The sequence below is a fragment of the Anomaloglossus baeobatrachus genome, chromosome 5, assembly GCF_048569485.1.
Source record: "Anomaloglossus baeobatrachus isolate aAnoBae1 chromosome 5, aAnoBae1.hap1, whole genome shotgun sequence".
Classification (NCBI taxonomy): domain Eukaryota; kingdom Metazoa; phylum Chordata; class Amphibia; order Anura; family Aromobatidae; genus Anomaloglossus; species Anomaloglossus baeobatrachus.
The window spans coordinates 580,581,356-580,601,108 of record NC_134357.1 but is presented as its reverse complement, the minus strand read 5'-3'; the positions used below and the strand labels follow the sequence as shown (position 1 = coordinate 580,601,108).

The 19,753-nt window shown below is 49.2% G+C and overlaps 1 protein-coding gene across 1 annotated transcript in view; it reads left to right on the top strand.

Annotated features, from left to right (window-relative positions):
• The first annotated feature begins 407 nt into the window (after positions 1–407).
• Positions 408–19,753, top strand: part of LOC142313123 (uncharacterized) — a 28,374-nt gene continuing 9,028 nt past the window's right edge. The window contains exon 1 of the mRNA XM_075352109.1: positions 408–414. Within this exon, the coding sequence (XP_075208224.1) occupies positions 408–414 (7 nt within the window). The remainder of the gene's footprint in view (positions 415–19,753) is intronic.

Sequence of the window (19,753 nt, the reverse complement as noted above, 5' to 3'; positions counted from 1 at the left end):
GATAAAAAAGGGGCGGTCCCCCTCCCTCATCAGTTGGTTTCCTGTCCTGCATGGAGAGGAACCTACAGTACCTGGGTCCGGTTGAGTCCGTGCGGTCTCCGAGGGAACGGCGGAGCTCAGGGTCCAGAAGCACGGTCGGTGGAGCTCCCCTCGTGGACTCCGTCCTCCGGTGCACCTCGTCCTCATTCCTTTGGTCCGGCTTTGCCTCCAGGGAAATGACGCCTGCACATGCGCGTGCCTACTTCTTCCGGGTTGCTCTGCTCGTGCGCGGCAGGGGGGGCCCTGCCGCGTCAGCGCGCGCTCTCTGCTGCCGTGTCCCGGAAGTGCACAGGAGCGCTTCCGGGGGAGTGGACCGGGAAGGTTCCTGGTGAAGCCCGTGGACCCCTCCTTCCTGAGCCGGACGCGGCATGGTCGGTAAGTTGCTGTCTGTCGCCGGCAGTGCACGGAGGCCGGCGCCTCTCCCTGTGTCGCGGGCTGCGCCTTCCGGCTGCAAGGCGCGTGCGATGTGTCCGGGGCCGCGTCCGCGCTCTGTCTCCTCGGCGGTGGCCCGGCAGTGCACGGAGGATCATCAGAGAGTCTCTGCCTGCCCTTCCCCCTGCCGCCCGTCCGGGGTCGGTGCGTTGCTTAAGGCCCGGTGAGCGGGCCTTTGGAGCTGGATTCTGCCGCATGGACGGCGGCTGGGCCTCCTGGCCCCTGTGGCCCCTGTGGTCTCCTAGCCTCGGTGGCCTCGGGGCCTTTCTGGCCTCTGTGGCCCGGCCTCTATGGCCCGGCCTCTGTGGCCTCCGGGTCTCTGTGGCCTCCAGGCCCCTGTGGCCTCTGTGGACTCCGGGCCCCTGTGGCCTCTGTGGACTCCAGGCCCCTGTGACCTCTGTGGACTCCTGGCCTCTGTGGACTCCTGGCCCCTGTGGCCTCTGTGGACTCCTGGCCCCTGTGGCCCTTGTGGACTCCTGGCCCCTGTGGCCTTTGTGTACTCCTGGCCCCTGTGGCCTTTGTGGACTCCTGGCCCCTGTGGCCTCTGTGGTCTCCTGGCCCCTGTGGCCTCTGTGGCCTCCAGGCCCCTGTGGCCTCTGTGGCCTCCGGGCCCCTGTGGCCTCTGTGGCCTCCGGGCCCCTGTGGCCTCTGTGGCCTCCGGGCCCCTGTGGCCTCTGGGCCCCTGTGGCCTCTGGGCCCCTGTGGCCTCTGTGTATCCTGGCCCATGTGGCCTGTGTGTCCTCCTGGCCTCTGTGGCCGGTGTGTGTCCTTCTGGCCTCTGTGTCCTCTGGGCCTCTTGGCTTCTGCGTCCTCTGGGCCTCTTGGCTTCTGTGGACTCTGGGCCTCTTGGCTTCTGTGGCCTCTGGACCTCCTGGCCTCTGTAGCCTCTGGGCCTCTGTGGCCTCGGGGCCTCCTGGCCTCTGTGACCTCTGGCCCTCCTGGCCTCTGGCCCTCCTGGCCTCTGGGCTTCCTGGCCTTTGCGCCTCCTGGTTTTGGGTCTCTGGGCCTCCTGACCTCCTGATCCCTGTGCCTCCTGGCCCCCGGGCCTCCTGGCCTCGGGCCTCTGTGTCTCTTAGCCTCGTGCTTCCTCGCCTTGTGCTTCCGGGCCTCGTGCTCCTGGCCTTTGTCCTCTGTGCCTCCTGGCCTTGGTCCTCTGTGCCTCCTGGCCAAGAAGCCCTGTCCTTGCTTACCCGATATTTACCTTTGTTACCAGCCTCCACCGCTCTCACTGTCAGTGCCGGCTCCTGCTCTGTGCACATGTAGCTGCAGGACACATCGGGTTAATTAACCCGATGTGTCCTGCAGCTAGGAGAGCAGAGAGCCAGCGCTAAGCATTGTGCGCTGCTCCCTGCTCTGTGCACATTTAGCTGCAGCACACATCGGGTAATTAACCCGATGTGTGCTGTAACTAGGAGAGCAGGGAGCCAGCGCTAAGCGGTGTGCGCTGCTCCCTGCTCTCTGCATGTGTAGCTGCGTGCACTGGTAACCAAGGTAAATATCGGGTTGGTTACCCGATATTTACCTTAGTTACCAAGCGCAGCATCTTCCACGCGGCGCTGGGGGCTGGTCACTGGTTGCTGGTGAGCTCACCAGCAACTCGTGTAGCCACGCTCCAGCGATCCCTGCCAGGTCAGGTTGCTGGTGGGATCGCTGGAGCGTCGCAGTGTGACATCTCACCAGCAACCTCCTAGCAACTTACCAGCGATCCCTATCGTTGTTGGGATCGCTGGTAAGTTGCTTAGTGTGACTGGACCTTTAGAATGGTGTTCCAAACGTTATTCCTTATTTGTATTCCAATACTGACATATCTTGTACCGGTGGCTTCAGAACAGTGTTGCTTTTCAGTCATGGTTAAATTATCCATTTGACTTGCTCCCGCAACTTCAGAACGTGGAAGTGGTCTCTTCCTTCTGCGACCCCTTTTATATTTTCAAATTTCCATTTATTACACATTCTCCGTCTGGTACGCAATTAAATATTGATGGTGTTGCGTTTGGTCGCAATATTCTTCGTCCTACATTCTGAATATAGCAATCAGAAGCAAAGTGGCAAGAACATAAACGATAGTTTTTGTTTTTACCCGCATCAATACTAATTTTCTGAACTAATTCTTCAATATTGGAATATTCTTGAGCCATTGCCGGAAGCCAATCCTTAATTCTGTTGACATCTTTGGGAAAGGGGTGGAATATGACATCAGAGCTATGACCCAATTGGCCACTGCTGCTCAAGCAGTCCTTTACTAAGCAGGTTGGCATAATATTTGAAAACTGTTTCCTGAATTTTTTTTGGAAAGAAAGAAAAAATAGGTTTCTATATAATTATTTCTTTAGCACTGACTAATTTTCTTTAAAGGAAATCTTGTAGCAAATTGGTCAACTATAAACTGTGCTCGATATATACAGCATTTTATAATAATGTATATAAGATCCCATGACAATCTGATTGAAATAACAAAAAAGATTGAGTATAGTCAGTCGATGTGTCAGCCCGGTAGGCTGTGCATCACTAATGCCGTGTCGTAGAACTACACTGTACAGCATTTTTCATCAGCCTTTTCAGCCACGTATGGATGAAGCGACCTACGTAATCCACCCAGGCAGACATTATGGTCCTGCGGAGGTGCACGCTGGAGTGCCCTTCTGATGGCAGATCACATTACTGCAGTGCGCATGTGTTTAAAAATAGGATAAACAGCGCCATCGCAAAGTGAAAGCCTGTGTGGATGATGTAGGATTCGTCATCCGCAGTGTCCTTTGCAGAAGGACGCCAAATGCAGCACTGAGTAGGCGTTGGACTGAGAGCAGAGTACAAGAAAACTTTTGTTTTGATGTGACGATTTTTTGGGGCTATTATATACAGTATTCAAGGATGCCATAAATAAGGTTTCAATGATGATGGTGGCGGTAGCGCCGTCCCCCATGATCACCGCACACACCGACACTACTGGGCCCCATCACCACACAAACACACACACTGAGTGACTTCAGCGCTGATAGCGCAACTCACTTCAGTTGTTGCGTGAAGATGACAATCACCGGTCATGGTCTGTTAACGCTCTCTGTCAGCTGCATGTAGCAGAGCTGGATGCGTTGTGGGACGTAATGTGTATTATGCCATAACTGGTCTGGTGTTTGTGTAGTAATACATTTATTTAAATAGGGGTTTTTTTGTTTTTTATTTCAAATAAAGGATTTTTCCGGGTGTATGTGTTAATTTACTTTCACTTACAGGTTAATCATTGGTGGTGTCTCATAGGCACCTGCCATGATTAATCTATATACCATGATTAATCTATATAGATACAAGGGAAGATGGAGCATTACAATGATGGCAGACTACAAGAAGATACCAGGGAAGATGGAGCATTACAATGACGGCAAACTACAAGAAGATACCAGGGAAGATGGAGCATTACAGTGATGGACTACAAGAAGATACCAGGGAAGATGGAGCATTACAATGATGGACTACAAGAAGATACCAGGGAAGATGGAGCATTACAATGACGGCAGATGGATAGACGATACCAGGGAAGATGGAACATTACAATGATGGCAGACTACAAGAAGATACCAGGGAAGATGGAGCATTACAATGATGGCAGACTACAAGAAGATACCAGGGAAGATGAAGCATTACAATGATGGCAGACTACAAGAAGATACCAGGGAAGATGGAGCATTACAATGATGGACTACAAGAAGATACCAGGGAAGATGGAACATTACAATGATGGACTACAAGAAGATACCAGGGAAGATGGAGCATTACAATGACGGCAGACTACAAGAAGATACCAGAGAAGATGGAACATTACAATGATGGCAGACTACAGGAAGATACCAGGGAAGATGGAACATTACAATGATGGCAGACTACAAGAAGATACCAGAGAAGATGGAACATTACAATGATGGCAGACTACAAGAAGATACCAGGGAAGATGGAGCATTACAATGACGGCAGACTACAAGAAGATACCAGGGAAGATGGAGCATTACTACAAGAAGATACCAGAGAAGGTGGAACATTACAATGATGGCAGACTACAAGAAGATACCAGGGAAGATGGAACATTACAATGATGGAAGACTACAAGAAGATACCAGAGAAGATGGAACATTACAATGATGGCAGACTACAAGAAGATACCAGGGAAGATGGAGCATTATAATGATGGCAGACTACAAGAAGATACCAGGGAAGATGGAGCATTACAATGATGGCAGACTACAAGAAGATACCAGGGAAGATGGAACATTACAATGATGGCAGACTACAAGAAGATACCAGGGAAGATGGAGCATTATAATGATGGCAGACTACAAGAAGATACCGGGGAAGATGGAGCATTACAATGATGGCAGACTACAAGAAGATACCAGGGAAGATGGAGCATTATAATGATGGAAGACTACAAGAAGATACCAGGGAAGATGGAGCATTACAATGATGGCAGATGGAAAGAAGATACCAGGGAAAATGGAGCATTACAATGACGGCAGATGGAAAGAAGATACCAGGGAAGATGGAGCATTACAATGATGGCAGACTACAAGAAGATACCAGGGAAGATGGAGCATTACAATGATGGCAGACTACAAGACGATACCAGGGAAGATGGAGCATTACAATGATGGCAGACTACAAGAAGATACCAGGGAAGATGGAACATTACAATGATGGCAGACTACAAGAAGATACCAGGGAAGATAGAGCATTACAATGATGGCAGACTACAAGAAGATACCAGGGAAGATGGAGCATTACAATGACGGCAGACAACAAGAAGATACCAGGGAAGATGGAGCATTACAATGATGGCAGACTACAAGAAGATACCGGGGAAGATGGAGCATTACAATGATGGCAGACTACAAGAAGATACCAGGGAAGATGGAGCATTACAATGATGGCAGACTACAAGAAGATACCAGGGAAGATGGAGCATTACAATGATGGCAGACTACAAGAAGATACCAGAGAAGATGGAGCATTACAATGATGGCAGACTACAAGAAGATACCAGGGAAGATGGAACATTACAATGATGGCAGACTACAAGAAGATACCAGGGAAGATGGAGCATTACGAGGATGGCAGATTACAAGAAGATACCAGGGAAGATGGAACGTTACAATGACAGCAGACTACAAGAAGATACCAGGGAAGATGGAGCATTACAATGACGGCAGACTACAAGAAGATACCAGGGAAGATGGAACATTACAATGATGGAAGACTACAAGAAGATACCAGGGAAGATGGAGCATTACAATGATGGACTACAAGAAGATACCAGGGAAGATGGAGCATTACAATGATGGCAGACTACAAGAAGATACCAGGGAAGATGGAGCATTACAATGACGGCAGACTACAAGAAGATACCAGGGAAGATGGAGCATTACAATGATGGCAGACTACAAGAAGATACCAGAGAAGATGGAGCATTACAATGATGGCAGACTACAAGAAGATACCAGGGAAGATGGAACATTACAATGATGGCAGACTACAAGAAGATACCAGGGAAGATGGAGCATTACGAGGATGGCAGATTACAAGAAGATACCAGGGAAGATGGAACATTACAATGACAGCAGACTACAAGAAGATACCAGGGAAGATGGAGCATTACAATGACGGCAGACTACAAGAAGATACCAGGGAAGATGGAGCATTACAATGATGGCAGACTACAAGAAGATACCAGGGAAGATGGAGCATTACAATGATGGACTACAAGAAGATACCAGGGAAGATGGAGCATTACAATGATGGCAGACTACAAGAAGATACCAGGGAAGATGGAGCATTACAATGACGGCAGACTACAAGAAGATACCAGGGAAGATGGAGCATTACAATGATGGCAGACTACAAGAAGATACCAGAGAAGATGAAGCATTACAATGATGGCAGACTACAAGAAGATACCAGGGAAGATGGAGCATTACAATGACGGCAGACTACAAGAAGATACCAGGGAAGATGGAACATTACAATGATGGCAGACTACAAGAAGATACCAGGGAAGATGGAACATTACAATGACGGCAGACTACAAGAAGATACCGGGGAAGATGGACCATTACAATGATGGCAGACTACAAGAAGATACCAGGGAAGATGGAACATTACAATGATGGCAGACTACAAGAAGATACCAGGGAAGATGGAGCATTACAATGATAGACTACAAGAAGATACCAGGGAAGATGGAGCATTACAATGACGGCAGACTACAAGAAGATACCAGGGAAGATGGAACATTACAATGACGGCAGACTACAAGAAGATACCAGGGAAGATGGAGCATTACAATGACGGCAGACTACAAGAAGATACCAGGGAAGATGGAGCATTACAATGACGGCAGACTACAAGAAGATACCAGGGAAGATGGAGCATTACAATGACGGCAGACTACAAGAAGATACCAGGGAAGATGGAGCATTACAATGACGGCAGACTACAAGAAGATACCAGGGAAGATGGAGCATTACAATGACGGCAGACTACAAGAAGATACCAGGGAAGATGGAGCATTACAATGACGGCAGACTACAAGAAGATACCAGGGAAGATGGAGCATTACAATGACGGCAGACTACAAGAAGATAGCAGGGAAGATGGAGCATTACAATGACGGCAGACTACTGTTGGACACTTCAGAGAGACATTCCAGATGCTCCTCACAAGCGTAAATGTACCAAGTGGAGCCTCGCAGGGAAGAAGAATCGATTTTACTGTGTGTTAGTGGCTCATTCCAATTAAAAATAAAATTATTTTCATAAAAAATTAGTAATAATAAATTAATTTTATGAGTCTATTTTCATTTATTTTGAGGTATTGCCTTATTTAACATAATTACCTAAATTGTCAGAAAATGTCATTTTTGGATTCAGTGCACCCAAAACATAAGGATTACGTAGAATAAACAAAACAGCTCATGAAAAAATTTTTTTTTACAGACCTGTGTTATGAATCCTTTTTCAACATTTAAAACAAAATATGATCTCCTCATAATAAAAGCATTTGAGGAAGGAATCTTAAAGAGAAGCAACCACCATCCATCATATTGTATAAAGATTTAGCACAGACATCAGCTGGATTGATTGCAATCTACGGTAAGTAGTAGTATTTTTTTCCAAAATGTCATATTCTCATTTTTTATATAAAGAGGCACCAATAGCACTATACATCCCGCCTTGTCTGACTTACGTATAACCAAATAGTTATTTTTTTTGTTCACAATCAGCATTAAATTGATTTTTTATTGTTAAATTATATACTTTTTTATTTTTATTGGAGGAGAAATAACGGTGCAGAGCCAACTGGTCCCTTTCTATCATATTCTGGAATCACATATAGACAGAAAGAATCATAGATAGATAGAATCATAGATAGATAGATAGATGGAATCATAGAATCATAGATAGATAGATAGATGGAATCATAGATAGATAGATGGAATCATAGATAGATAGAGGGATAGAATGAAAGATAGATAGATAGAATCATAGATAGATAGAATCATAGATAGATAGATAGATGGAATCATAGATAGATAGATGGAATCATAGATAGCTAGATAGATAGAATGAAAGATAGATAGAATCATAGATAGATAGAATCATAGATAGATAGAGGGATAGACAGACAGATAGTTAGAGTGATAGATATAGATAAATACTGCATCTCAATGTAGGTGAAGGAGTCAGATTAATTTGTTCCCATAAAACTACTATAAAGAAATGAGGAAAAAAATACAAATACATTTTTATTTTTTTTCATCTTCACCACCTTGGATTCAAATCAGCAACGTTCAAAACTTGTGTCCAGCAGCCTCCTCCCCTGGTTTTCCTACCTGACCTAAGCTGTTGAGCCACTAGGATTGATGATGTCAGAGGGAGGATTTTACATGACATCATTTTACATTTTACATAAATGAACCTACAATGCAGCCTCTTACACAGCAGATTACACAGGACACAGCTCCATTGTACACAGCAGCATCTCTATCTCCTGGATTCTAGAGGGAGAGGAAAAGAGGATTTTTTTTTTCTTCTAATAAAATTACTAAAAATAATAAAAAAAATAGAATAATGTAATTTTATTACATTTTTTTTTATAAAATAATAAACATCACAAATCAGCAAATAACATGGACATATTTGGTGTCCCTGTAATCGTAATGACCCGAACAATACAGTGATCAGGTTATTTATGGGGATCGGTAAATGGTGGGAAAAAAATGTCGCAATTTATTATTTTTCTTTATTAAAACCCATAAAAAATGTAATAAAAATATATCACTGAGGCCGTGTTCACACATAGCGTAAATGCTGCGTTTTTTCTGCAGGTGTCCGCGCCACGAGTGCAATAACAATCTCCTCTGATTATTGCGTGTCTGCGGTATTTTTTATGCATTGTCGCCTTATTTGATACATGTTTGTTGCTGATGTGAATCCTGAAGATTATAAAGAAAGAAACACCAAATCCGCACCGTTCAGCGGCGTCTTTAGAGGCACCAAGGGTGGAGATTTCAGGACGTCTGATCCACTTTGCTTGGACATTTAGTCCGTGGTCACATGTAGTGTTAATGCTGCATTTATTTCTGCTGTTTTTTTGCACATTTATTCTGCTGTGTTTAATTGTCCAAGTAAAGTGGATGTGATTCCAGGAGAAGACGCCGCTGAACTCTGCGGTTTTCAGGGTTTTTTTCTCTGGAGGTTTCTATGTGGAGCTTAAAAAAATGCAGGAAAAAGCTTCTCAGTACAATAAAAACACTTAAAAACGCAGATTCACATCTGAACCAAAAACGCATTAAATAATGGAGAAAAGGCAGAAAAAATGCAGCAAAAATGGAAAAAACAGAGAAGATTGTTATTGTGTAGTTTGGTGCAGACAGAAACAAAAAGCAACAGAATTTATGCAGCGTGTGAACATGGCTTTATAGGCACAAATATGCAACATGTCATATAGTGATGCATAGAAATATAAAAACAATTCTGACTGCTATGAATATGAATGAACAGTCCGGGACATCGGCTGAATGACCCTTACTGCCAAATGGTTGTGCCTAGGGGCGTGGCCAAAATTTGCCGCGCCGCATACTTTGTCCCTCTTTCCTCTCTTGAAAAGTTGGGAGGTATGCCTCTGCTACTCGTCCCAGGTTTTCCACGATATCTGCTACATGTCCGTCCACGGCTTTCAGTCTCCTGTCTGCCTACAGCCTCCATTACCTCACTTTGTGAGCCCCTGACAGAATCCAAGACCATGGCTCCCAATGGCGCAGGTACAAACTCTTTTGGGAGAGTCCCTTTGGGCGGTCCTGTCACACCCTTGTCCTGGGTCTGGGCTCTTCTCCCTACACCCCGGGCTGCTAAACTTTCTTGTGCTCCACATTGGGCTTTGCCAGTATCCAGCGTGCTCCATGTGTGGAGCTTCCTAGGCCTATATAAAGCCTAATAGCGCTATTAATTCCATAGCGCTTTACATACATTGGCAACACTGTCCCCATTGGGGCTCACAATCTAAATTCCCTATCAGTACATTTTTGGAGTGTGGGAGGAAACCCACGCAAACACGGGGACAACATACAAACTCCTTGCAGATGTTGTCCCTAGTGGGCCACTGACCACTGAGCCACCGTGCCGCCCAACATTAGCAGAGGTCTTGGAAGATCAGGGACGAGTAGCAGAAGTTCAGAAGCCGCAGCAGGAGACGTCCTGGAGACCACAGACAGTCGCTGTGCACATACAATCTAAAATTTTTACTACCAAGGCACATGTTTATGTATTATGTATGTTTATTTATTTATATAAATGAATAAATATTAATTATTATTATTATTATGTCTGATTGTGGCTTCCAGTGCCGCACTTTATGAGTGTGACGCCCTGGACTAGCCAGGGGTCACAGATAGGCTGAGTCACCCCTATCTGTCCCAGATGTCCACACCCGGGGGCGGGGTCAGGCAGTTGGCCACGCCCACCGAAGAGGATTGATTGGCAGGGGCGGGGAAAAACAGACGGAGATTGTGTTAGGGAGAAGAAAGGAGAGGAGGTAGCTGTGAGAGCTGTGGAGTAAATCTGTCAGGGCCTAGGTGGGAGCCTAGGAACCCTGTGGCCAGGAGACAGACGGTGGTGGCTATCCGCAGGAGGCCGGGAGTAGAACCGGCGGAACCGTCAAGGTACCGGGACAGGGTAGTGGCCCACCGGTACCGAATCGGCGAGTCAAACCGAAACCTGAGCACCAAAGGGTACTCAGACCCCGTACGAGGCCCAGAAGCAACTGGACCGAGTCAAATCAACTGATTGCGTCTTGGTCTTGAGGTCCACTCCCACCCAAAGTCCCGATAGACGGCAACAGCCCACCGAGGGGGATAGGAAGCCACCGCCCAGACACCGCAATCCCACGAGCCAGCGCCTGCGGGCAAGAGGGGTCCTCCGGCACCTACAAGTCGGGGAGTGGACTACCGTTGTTGAGACATAGGCAGTCATACAGTAAAGGTCTGTGTACTTCTACAAGTGCTTCATAAGTGCTCAGAAATATACCAGAAAGCAGAGATGTAATTCTGTGGAGTGACTTCTCCATGGTCATCATTCATCTATGATATTGACAATCCATCTGTCTCATTCACAGGTATGAACACTGTTCATTTGAATTGACCCTCTGAATTTCCTGCACAGATCCTAATCTATTCTCATGCTCTGTCTTCACACTTAAAGCTGTTTCTGATATTGGTATGAACACTGTTCATTTGAATTGACCCTCTGAATTTCCTGCACAGATCCTAATCTATTCTCATGCTCTGTCTTCACACTTAAAGCTGTTTCTGATATTGGTATGAACACTGTTCATTTGAATTGACCCTCTGAATTTCCTGCACAGATCCTAATCTATTCTCATGCTCTGTCTTCACACTTAAAGCTGTTTCTGATATTGGTATGAACACTGTTCATTTGAATTGACCCTCTGAATTTCCTGCACAGATCCTAATCTATTCTCATGCTCTGTCTTCACACTTAAAGCTGTTTCTGATATTCGTATGAACACTGTTCATTTGAATTGACCCTCTGAATTTCCTGCACAGATCCTAATCTATTCTCATGCTCTGTCTTCACACTTAAAGCTGTTTCTGATATTGGTATGTTAAACTGACCTATCTCTGCTGTGTAATTAGTTATGTGTTGTCTTCTCTCCTGTGAGTTGTTTCCATACATGGTGTAACTCTTTGATCTGCTTCCTTCTCTCTTGCTCACTTGCTGTTCATCTTGTGTAATGAGACTGGTATAAATTTAGGGCATTAGGTCTGTGTACCTTGGTCTGTGTACTTCTACAAGTGCTTCATAAGTGCTCAGAAATATACCAGAAAGGTCCCAGAAGTGACCAGAAGGTGAACTCTACTTCTTTAACTGTGTCTTTCACTTGCATTTTGCTCCTTCCCCCTTATTCCCACTTGAAAACCCAATTCACACCATGTTCACTTACGCCCTCACAGTCTTTGCTCCACTCCTCCTCACTCTCCTTCGCTATCCCCAAACCCCAGCACTCTCCAAACAAATATTCATCTCCCCTTCCCTCTTACCTCCCCACCTGTCCTCATCTGCTGACCTGCTCCTAAACCGCAGATCGCTTCTAGTATCGCGCAGACCAGGCCGTCCACTCTCCTTCTCCCACCTGCTCTCCCTTTCTCTACTTCTCCTCACTGCTGGTGACATATCTCCCAATCCTGGACCCCCACAGATGGGACACTCCTCTTTATCACCCCCCTACCGCTCCCCATCTAGTAGTAACTACCGCAACCTCTCCAACATAAAATCCATTCCCCTCTCTGCCACTCCGCAGCCCCCTCTCTCTGGAGCGCTCTGGAATGCCCGTTCCATCTGTAATAAACTGCACTTCATTCACGACCTCTTTATCTCTAGCAATCTATCCTTTCTGGCCCTCACCGAAACATGGCTGACACCATCCAACACTGCCTCCCCTGCTGCGCTGTGCTACGGCGGCCTCCACTTCACCCACACCCCTCGCCCTGGCAATAGACAGGGTGGAGGAGTGGGCCTCCTCCTTTCTAACAACTGCAGCTTCACCCCAATGCCACCTCTACCCTCCCTTGTCCTGCCTTCCTTTGAAGTGCACTCTGTCCGCATCTACTCTCCCTCCAACCTCCAAGTGGCCGTCATATACAGACCCCCGGGCCCAACCACTGCCTTTATCGACCAGTTCTCCGCCTGGCTTCTACACTTTCTCTCTGCTGACATCCCCACTATCATCATGGGTGACTTCAACATCCCCACTGACACCCGCCAGTCAGCGGCCTCCAAACTCCTCTCCCTCGCCTCATCTTTTGGTCTAACTCAGTTGTCCGCCTCTGCCACCCACAAAGATGGCCACACACTAGACCTTATCTTCACCCGTCTCTGCTCTCTATCTAACCTCACTACCTCCCCTCTCCCCTTATCTGACCACCATCTGCTGACCTTTTCAGCCCTGTCCTCCTCACCTGCCCCCCCTGTCCAGCACATATCACACCCCCGCAGAAACCTTGCACACATCAACATACACACCCTTTCTGACTCTATCCTACCGCTGTCCTCCATATCTTCACTCCACGACACAAACAGTGCCACCATTTTCTACAACGCCACTCTCACATCAGCTATTGATTCAGTCGCTCCTCTTGTGAACGGCAGAGCAAGACGAATCAATAGACAACCCTGGCACAACAGCCTCACTAAAAAACTACGGCAAGTGTCTAGAGCCGCAGAGCGGCGCTGGAAGAAAACGCACTCCCAGGAAGACTTCACCACATTCAAAAATGCAATTCACACATTTCGCTTGGCCCTTACCTCGGCTAAACAGAATTACTTCAAAAACCTCATATCCTCTTTAACACACAACCCCAAACAGCTATTTAACACTTTTACCTCCCTCCTTCGCCCACCGCTGCCCCCTCCAACCTCCCTCATCTCCGCAGAAGAATTTGCCACATATTTCAAAGAAAAGATCGACCAAACCAGACAAGTCTTTTCTGCTGAACCACCACAACCCCTTTATATAACAGACCACTGCCCCTCCCCCATAAACTTCCTCCCCACTATCACCGAAGGAGAGCTTGCACATCTTCTCTCAAAAGCGCACCTCACTACATGCGCACTTGACCCCATCCCATCCCACCTCCTCCCCAACCTCACCACTATCCTTATTCCCGCCTTATCCCATCTCTTCAACCTATCTCTAACAACTGGTACCTTCCCTTCTGCCTTTAAGCATGCAACAGTCACACCTATCCTAAAGAAACCTTCCCTCGACCCAACCTCTACTACCAGCTATCGACCCATATCGCTACTCCCACTTGCCTCAAAACTCCTGGAACAGCATGTCCATGCTGAACTTTCCTCCCACCTCTCCTCTAACTCTCTCTTTGACAACCTACAGTCCGGCTTCCGTCCACATCATTCCACTGAAACTGCCCTGACTAAAATCACAAATGACTTACTTACCGCCAAAGCTAACAACCACTTCTCTGTACTCCTACTTCTAGACCTATCCTCAGCCTTTGACACTGTTGACCACTCCCTGCTACTACAGATCCTCTCTTCCCTTGGTGTCAGAGACCTCGCTCTCTCTTGGATCTCTTCATACCTCTCCAACCGCACTTTTAGTGTCTCCCATTCCCACACAACCTCTTCATCCCGTTCTCTCTCTGTTGGTGTCCCTCAAGGCTCTGTCCTGGGACCCTTACTTTTTTCTATCTATACATTTGGCCTGGGACAACTCATAAAGTCCCATGGCTTCCAGTACCACCTATATGCTGATGACACTCAGATCTACCTCTCTGGTCCAGATGTCACATCTCTGCTGTCCAGAATCCCAGAGTGCCTATCTGCTATATCTTCCTTCTTTTCCTCTCGCTTCCTAAAGCTCAATATGGCCAAAACTGAACTGATCATCTTTCCTCCATCTCCCCTGCACTCTCCACCTGATCTATCCATTACAATTAATAACATCACGCTCTCCCCAGCACCCAAAGTTCGGTGCCTCGGAGTGACCTTTGACTCTGCCCTGTCCTTCATACCGCACATCCAATCCCTCACCACCTCCTGCCGTTTTCAACTCAAAAATATCTCCAGAATCCGCCCTTTTCTCAATCCCCAATCTACAAAAATTCTAGTGCACGCCCTCATAATCTCCCGCATCGACTACTGCAACATCCTCCTCTGTGGTCTCCCTGCTAACACACTCGCCCCTCTCCAGTCCATCCTTAACTCTGCTGCCCGACTGATCCACCTCTCTCCTCAATACCACCCCGCTTCTCCTCTCTGCAAGTCCCTCCACTGGCTCCCAATCTTCCACCGTATCCAATTCAAATTACTAACACTGACCTACAAAGCTATCCATAATCTGTCTCCTCCATATATCTCTGAACTAATCTCTCGCTACACTCCAAAACGTAACCTCCGGTCCTCCCAAGATCTCCTTCTATCCTCCTCTCTCATTCGCTCCTCATGCAACCGACTCCAAGACTTCTCCCGAGCATCCCCAGTCTCCTGGAACTCACTGCCTCAACACGTCAGACTATCTACTACACTCGCAAGCTTCAAACGGAACCTAAAGACTCATCTGTTCAGAAATGCCTATAACCTTCAATGACCTCACTGCTTCACCCCCGTGCGGAGCTGCCGCCCCACCCCCGTGCGGAGCTGCCGCCCCACCCCCGTGCGGAGCTGCCGCCCCACCACCGTGCGGAGCTGCCGCCCCACCACCGTGCGGAGCTGCCGCCCCACCACCGTGCGGAGCTGCCGCCCCACCACCGTGCGGAGCTGCCGCCCCACCACCGTGCGGAGCTGCCGCCCCACCTACACCCCACCTACTGTCTCCTCCCCAAAATCCTTTAGGATGTAAGCCCGCAAGGGCAGGGCCCTCTTCCCCCTGTGCTAGTCTGTCTATTGTAACGTGTACATGTATTCTGTATGTAACCCCCTCATGTACAGCACCATGGAATCAATGGTGCTCTATAAATAAACAATAATAAATAAATAAATAAATAAATAAATAAAGAGGGTGCAGGGAAAGACGACACCACCAACCCGAGTAGGGGGAATCACGCAGCCGGCTGCGGGCACCAACCACAATCCCGTTTTTGGTTTACCAGTGACTCCGGTGTGTTTCTTCTGAGTGAGTACACCAGTGGCCTCAGGCACAGTGCCGCGCTACGCCGCCCTGCCCTGCACCCCTCCGGCAGCTCCATCATCACCCCAGCGGGCCCCGGGACTCACACCCCCTACCCACGGAGGGGTCAACACCTAGCTGCGCCACAACACCGCACCCGAGAGCCCCCACCATTACCAGCAGTGGTAGTGCCTTCAATCACCACGACCCGTGGGTGGCGTCACGAACAACCTCCATAGCGGCCCCGGCCGCGCACCCACCCGATCACCAAAACAAACCCCCCTTTTCAGAGTGACGTGACCCCCGGGTCCGGGGACGCTCGAGACACCGACACACACCCGAGCCCGGACCCGAGCGGCTCGGCGGCAGCAGCCGAGCCCCAGGGCGGTACATGAGCCCCTGACAACACTTAGAAATGCAATTAAAACTGGGAACACATCAGACATCATATACACAGATCCGCTCCGTACACCTCGTACACACACGGCTCCGCTCCGTACACCACGTACACACACGGCTCCGCTCCGTACACCTCGTACACACACGGCTCCTCTCCGTACACCTCGTACACACACGGCTCCGCTCCGTACACCTCGTACACACACGGCTCTGCTCCGTACACCTCGTACACACACGGCTCCGCTCCGTACACCTCGTACACACACGGCTCTGCTCCGTACACCTCGTACACACACGGCTCCTCTCCGTACACCTTGTACACACACGGCTCCGCTCCGTACACCTTGTACACACACGGCTCCGCTCCGTACACCTTGTACACACACGGCTCCGCTCCGTACACCTCGTACACACACGGCTCCGCTCCGTACACCTCGTACACACACGGCTCCGCTCCGTACACCTCGTACACACACGGCTGCGCTCCGTACACCTCGTACACACACGGCTCTGCTCCGTACACCTCGTACACACACGGCTCCACACCGTACACCTCGTACACACACGGCTCCGCACGCCTCGTACACACACGGCTCCGCTCCGTACACCTCGTACACACACGGCTGCGCTCAGTACACCTCGTACACACACGGCTGCGCTCAGTACACCTCGTACACACACGGCTGCGCTCAGTACACCTCGTACACACACGGCTGCGCTCAGTACACCTCGTACACACACGGCTGCGCTCAGTACACCTCGTACACACACGGCTGCGCTCAGTACACCTCGTACACACACGGCTGCGCTCAGTACACCTCGTACACACACGGCTGCGCTCAGTACACCTCGTACACACACGGCTGCGCTCAGTACACCTCGTACACACACGGCTGCGCTCAGTACACCTCGTACACACACGGCTGCGCTCCGTACACCTCGTACACACACGGCTCTGCTCCGTACACCTCGTACACACACGGCTCCGCACCGTACACCTCGTACACACACGGCTCCGCACGCCTCGTACACACACGGCTCCGCTCCGTACGCCTCGTACACGCACGGCTCCGCTCCGTACGCCTCGTACACGCACGGCTCCTCTCCGAACGCCTCGTACACGCACGGCTCCGCTCCGTACGCCTCGTACACGCACGGATCCGCTCCGTACACCACGTACACGCACGGATCCGCTCCGTACACCTCGTACACACACGGCTCCGCTCCGTACACCTCGTACACACACGGCTCCGCTCCGTACACCTCGTACACACACGGCTCCGCTTCGTACACCTCGTACACACACGGCTCCGCTCCGTACACCTCGTACACACACGGCTGCGCTCAGTACACCTCGTACACACACGGCTGCGCTCCGTACACCTCGTACACACACGGCTCCGCTCCGTACACCTCGTACACACACGGCTCCGCTCCGTACACCTCGTACACACACGGCTCCGCTCCGTACACCTCGTACACGCGGCTCCGCTCCGTACACCTCGTACACACACGGCTCCTCTCCGTACACCTCGTACACACACGGCTCCGCTCCGTACACCTCGTACACACACGGCTCCGCTCCGTACACCTCGTACACACACGGCTCTGCTCCGTACACCTCGTACACACACGGCTCTGCTCCGTACACCTCGTACACACACGGCTCCGCTCCGTACGCCTCGTACACACACGGCTCCGCTCCGTACGCCTCGTACACACACGGCTCCGCTCCGTACACCTCGTACACACACGGCTCCGCTCCGTACACCTCGTACACACACGGCTCCGCTCCGTACACCTCGTACACACGGCTCTGCTACATCCACACTGTAAACCCCTCCTGACCCCACACATAAACTTCCCCTCATCCAGCACCATGACACCCAGCACAGCAGAGTCCTGCATACACTGAGGAGCTGACCATGTGACCCTGACTCCTCCCCTCCATGTGACATCATCACAGGCCCTGTAAGCACAGAGCAGCCATATATCTAGTGTGCGGCTCTGCAGGTGGAGGTAGGTGCAGGGTCTCTATTATTTTGGGGTCATCATCATTATCATTAACCCCTTCATGTACAGTTCCAGACCAGTTTATTCCGGTTCTTCACCAGGCACATTTTCATATTAGAAAGGGGAGGAGCCAGCACTGCTTGATCAGACATGTCAGATGGGAGGTAAATACCCCTCCCCCGGTCCCCCGTGTGGCCAAAGTGCCCCCCATTCCCCTCCCCATACTGATCATCTAAGATGGTGGCCGCACGCTGCATTCATCCTCCTCCTCTGATTTCTGTCACATGTGACATGTCAGATGTGACAGAAAAGTCCTCCCCAGGTCCAGCTAAGTCACCCCCTGTCACTCCCCGGTCTCCTGATACCAGCTGCTGCTCCGTCCTCACGATCCCTATTCCTCCTCTGAAAACTATCGGCCACATGCGCAGAGCGATTCTAACCCCACGGCTTGATGCCAGGTGACATTACACAGCTGGTATCAACCCCATTTATTACCCTGTTTGCCACCGCACCAGGGCAAGGGGATGGGCCAGAGTGAAGTGCCAGGATTGGTACATCTAATGAATGCGCCACTGCTGGGTGGGCTGCAGCCTGCTATTTTTAGGCTGGGAAGGGCCAGATAACCATGGCCCTTCCCACCCTGAGAATACCAGATGCCAGCTGTCAGCTTCACCTTGGCTGGTGATCCAATTTGGGGGGAACCCATTTTTTTTTTAATTATTTATCAATAATTAAAAAAAAACAAAACAGCGTGGGGTGCCCTCTGTTTTGGATCACCAGCCAAGGTGATCTGCAGGCTTCAGCCATCTGCTTTACCCTAGCTGGCTATCAAAAATGGGGGGAACCACATAGGTTTTTTTTAATTATTTATTTTTTGGCTAAATATAAGGTAAACACCCTTCACTGCCACATGAAAGTCACTAAAGGGTGCCAGGTTAGATTATGCTGAGGGGTGGGACATTATATATGGGTTTGTCTATCCATCCATCCTAGCTTTTTAGGCTATGTGTCCACGATCAGTGTTTGCAGCGTTTTGGACACAGAGTCTTTTCGCTGAGTCCAAAATGCTGCGCTGTGCAGTACAAGCGCAATGGAAGGATTTTTGGAAATCTCCTGCCCACTGTGCTTGTTTTTTTCCTTCGCATAAACTGACCTGCAGCGCGGCTTCCTGAGCCTCAGCATGTCAATTTATGCTGTGGAGACGAGAGTTTCGTCCAAAGGGAAAATAGAGCTAAAGCCCTCAGCAGCCAGAACCTGGATCGTGGGCCCGGGCAGCTGTGTTCTCCAGTGGACAATACTCGCATCTCTGCACGAAAGCTGACATTGCGTCCTAGACACAGTGTCGCCGGGTCGTGGGCACATAGCCTAAAAGTGAGACATTTGGCATTACAGCAACATTTTTGTGAAGTACCTGTGGTTTCAAAATGCTCACTATACCCCCAAATGAAATCCTTGAGGGTCTAATTTTCAAAATTGGGTCACTTGTGGGGGTTTCTGCTGTATAGGCACCTTAGGAGTCCTGAAAATGCATGGTTCCTGTAATTTTTTTCAATTTTTCCAAAATTCACATGGTGCTCCTTCTGTTATGAGCCCTCCCGTTTGTCCTAACAGGTTTTTAGCCACATGTGGGGTATCCCTGCGCTCCTAAGAAATTGGATAACAAACTGTGGGTCCATATTTT